Consider the following 2,677-nt stretch of genomic DNA (forward strand, 5'->3'; position numbering starts at 1 on the left):
GCCCTGGTGTTGGGAAGGTTCCAGACTGGAGCTCTGGATGAGAGGGGAAGGTTCCAGACTGGAGCCCTGGTGTTGGGAAGGTTCCAGACTGGAGCCCTGGTGTTGGGAAGGTTCCAGACTGGAGCTCTGGTATTTGGGAAGGTTCCAGACTGGAGCTCTGGTGTTGGGAAGGTTCCAGACTGGAGCTCTGGTGCTGGGAAGGTTCCAGACTGGAGCCCTGGTGCTGGGGAAGGTTCCAGACTGGAGCCCTGGATGGCTGGGGAAGGTTCCAGACTGGAGCTCTGGTGCTGGGAAGGTTCCAGACTGGAGCTCTGGTGTTGGGGAAGGTTCCAGACTGGAGCCCTGGTGTTGGGGAAGGTTCCAGACTGGAGCCCTGGTGTTGGGAAGGTTCCAGACTGGAGCCCCCATGGGGGGTTTGTGCTGTTGGCTTGCCCAGGGCTGGGGTGGCCTCCGCAGAGCGTTGGCTCAGGATGAGTTCACAGCCCTGGCTGCCCCACAGCAGGAGGAGTTTTAGGGGCCCTGAGCTGAAATAACCCCATTTACACAAATGACACTGTTGGTCCAAATCCCTGGCTGGGATTTCCTCCAGCTGAGTGTGTCCCATTGCCATCTGCTGAGGAACAGGCAGTGTGCTGACAGGGATGTGCTGCTGGACAAGGGAAGGTCCCTAAATCACTGGGATCCTGCTCTCAGCCTCCAGGAGAGGCTGGGCTCGTGTCTGTGCTGCTCATGGCCTGGAACAGAAAGATTTGTGCCCCAGAAAAGCAGCCCTGCATCAGGACAGCAGGATCAGCCCTGCCTTGGCTGCTCTTACACAACACAACTCCTACAGTTCCATTCTCCCACGGGCTGTGCCTGGCAGGGGCTTGGAGAGAGGCTGAGGATGGGTTTGAGGCTGGAACTGCTGGGCCAGGACTGGAAACAAGGCCAAGACTTGCAGCTGTGACCGGGGGCTTCAGGGGTGGACCCTGAGCTGTTCCTTTGGGGAACTTCCAGAATTCAGAATTCTTTCAGGCCTTTGAAAACTGAAACTTTGAAATCTCCCATTTTGGGTGGCAGATCCCACCCAGACACCCCCAGCACGGGCAGCTCTGCCTGGCCCAGCCCCACAGGCTGACTCAGAGCTGTGCCTTCATCCCTCTGCTGTGTTTTTGCCACACAGGAGGCCTTCGAGGAGCAACTGTGATAGATGCCTTAGATACCCTCTACATCATGGAACTCGAGGAGGAATTCCAAGAAGCCAAGCAGTGGGTGGAGAAGAGCTTTGACTTGAATGTGGTGAGTCAGCTGCTGGGAATGTCTCCCTGTGTCACCTAAAGTGATCAGGCTTCCCCAGGAGTCCTGTGGGGAGGGAAACCATGAGCTGTGTGAGGGCACAAACCCCTCAGCTGATGGTTTTCTTTCCAAGGCCAAAGGGAACGTTGCAGTGATTCACCCCAGTTTAATTTTCTGCTGGGGGTGGCCCCAGAATCAGCCTCAGTGTCTGGCTGCAAACAAGGATTGGTGTTTAGTGGTTCTGGTGTTTTGCTCTGGGTTTTGGAAACACACACTCATTATTAGACACTCCAAGGAAGTTTTTCCTCATCAAAGAACAAGTTCTGTTTCATCTCAGGTAAATGTCTGCCTGTGATAACACAAGATTTCCTTATTAAAGCTGTAAACCCAGCTCCCCTTGTCTGGGCCCTGTGTTGGTGTCACTGCTGGCACTTTGTGACACCTCAGCAGCAGGGGGGGAGCACAGAGCGAGCCAGGCTTTGGAAGGAAGGGCATCACCTCTAAAAACAGCCAGAGGTGCTTCCCCCTGGGGCTCCTGGAGCTCTCCTGGGGCTGTGCTGTCCCTCCTCTGGCCCTGGCCACGCTCTGGAGCCAGCTCCTGCCTTCCTCATCCCCAGCTGATGGGATCTCACCAGTGGCACACACACACACACACACAATGTTAAACCAAAGTGCAACTCAAACTTTGATTTGTTTAATGCCACAGTTGTTGTGAGGAATGGTTCTCCCACGGGAACAATGCCTGCAGCTGCCTTTACAGAGAAGCATCGTTTGGGAGGGCACCACTGCCATTCATGGATTCATAAAAGGCAGCCCACATCTGATAAATCTGGTGAATGCTCTCAGTCTGTTACTGAATCGATAAACAAGGGACAAAATCAACTGGGAGATAATTTATCTGGATTTCATAAAAGCTTTTAATCTTGGCCTGCAGAATAGATTGATCTGTAAAGACAGGAGTGAATGCTGTGGATTGATCTGTGGAGTCAGGGAGCACAGGAGGCAAGGGGGAAATTAGTTCAATATTGCCTCTGCACAAGGGGCTCTCCTAGTCCAGACAGGCAAGACAGGGACTGCAAGACCCACCAGCTCTGCTTGAAACTGAGTGATCTGTCTGAAGTTGTGTCAGGAGAAGTTTAGGCTGGATTTTGGGCAAAGGTTTTTTCCCCCAGAGGGTGCTGGGCATGGCCCTGAGGCTGCCAGAGCTCTGGGAGCTCCTGGACAAAGCTGCCAGGGATGGCCAGGGTGGGATTTGGGGGTGTTTGGGCAGGGCAGGGTTGGGCTGGGTGATGCTGGTGGGTTCCTGCCAGCTCAGAGGATTCTGTTTGTGTGATGTGTCCTGCCTGTCACAGGTGATGGGCACAGGGCTCCTCTCTCCTCTCCTCTCCTCAAATCGAGTCGA

At 54.4% G+C, this 2,677-nt stretch overlaps 1 protein-coding gene across 1 annotated transcript in view; it reads left to right on the forward strand.

Annotated features, from left to right (window-relative positions):
- Positions 1–1,029: 1,029 nt before the first annotated feature.
- The window catches only part of LOC107214221 (mannosyl-oligosaccharide 1,2-alpha-mannosidase IC), a gene marked incomplete at its 5' end in the record, with an annotated part of 20,628 nt that continues 18,980 nt past the window's right edge, over positions 1,030–2,677 (forward strand). Inside the window, one exon of the mRNA XM_033519589.1 lies at positions 1,030–1,278. Within this exon, the coding sequence (XP_033375480.1) occupies positions 1,030–1,278 (249 nt within the window). The remainder of the gene's footprint in view (positions 1,279–2,677) is intronic.

The sequence above is a fragment of the Parus major genome, chromosome 23 (assembly GCF_001522545.3).
Source record: "Parus major isolate Abel chromosome 23, Parus_major1.1, whole genome shotgun sequence".
In the NCBI taxonomy this organism is placed as follows: Eukaryota; Metazoa; Chordata; class Aves; order Passeriformes; family Paridae; genus Parus; species Parus major.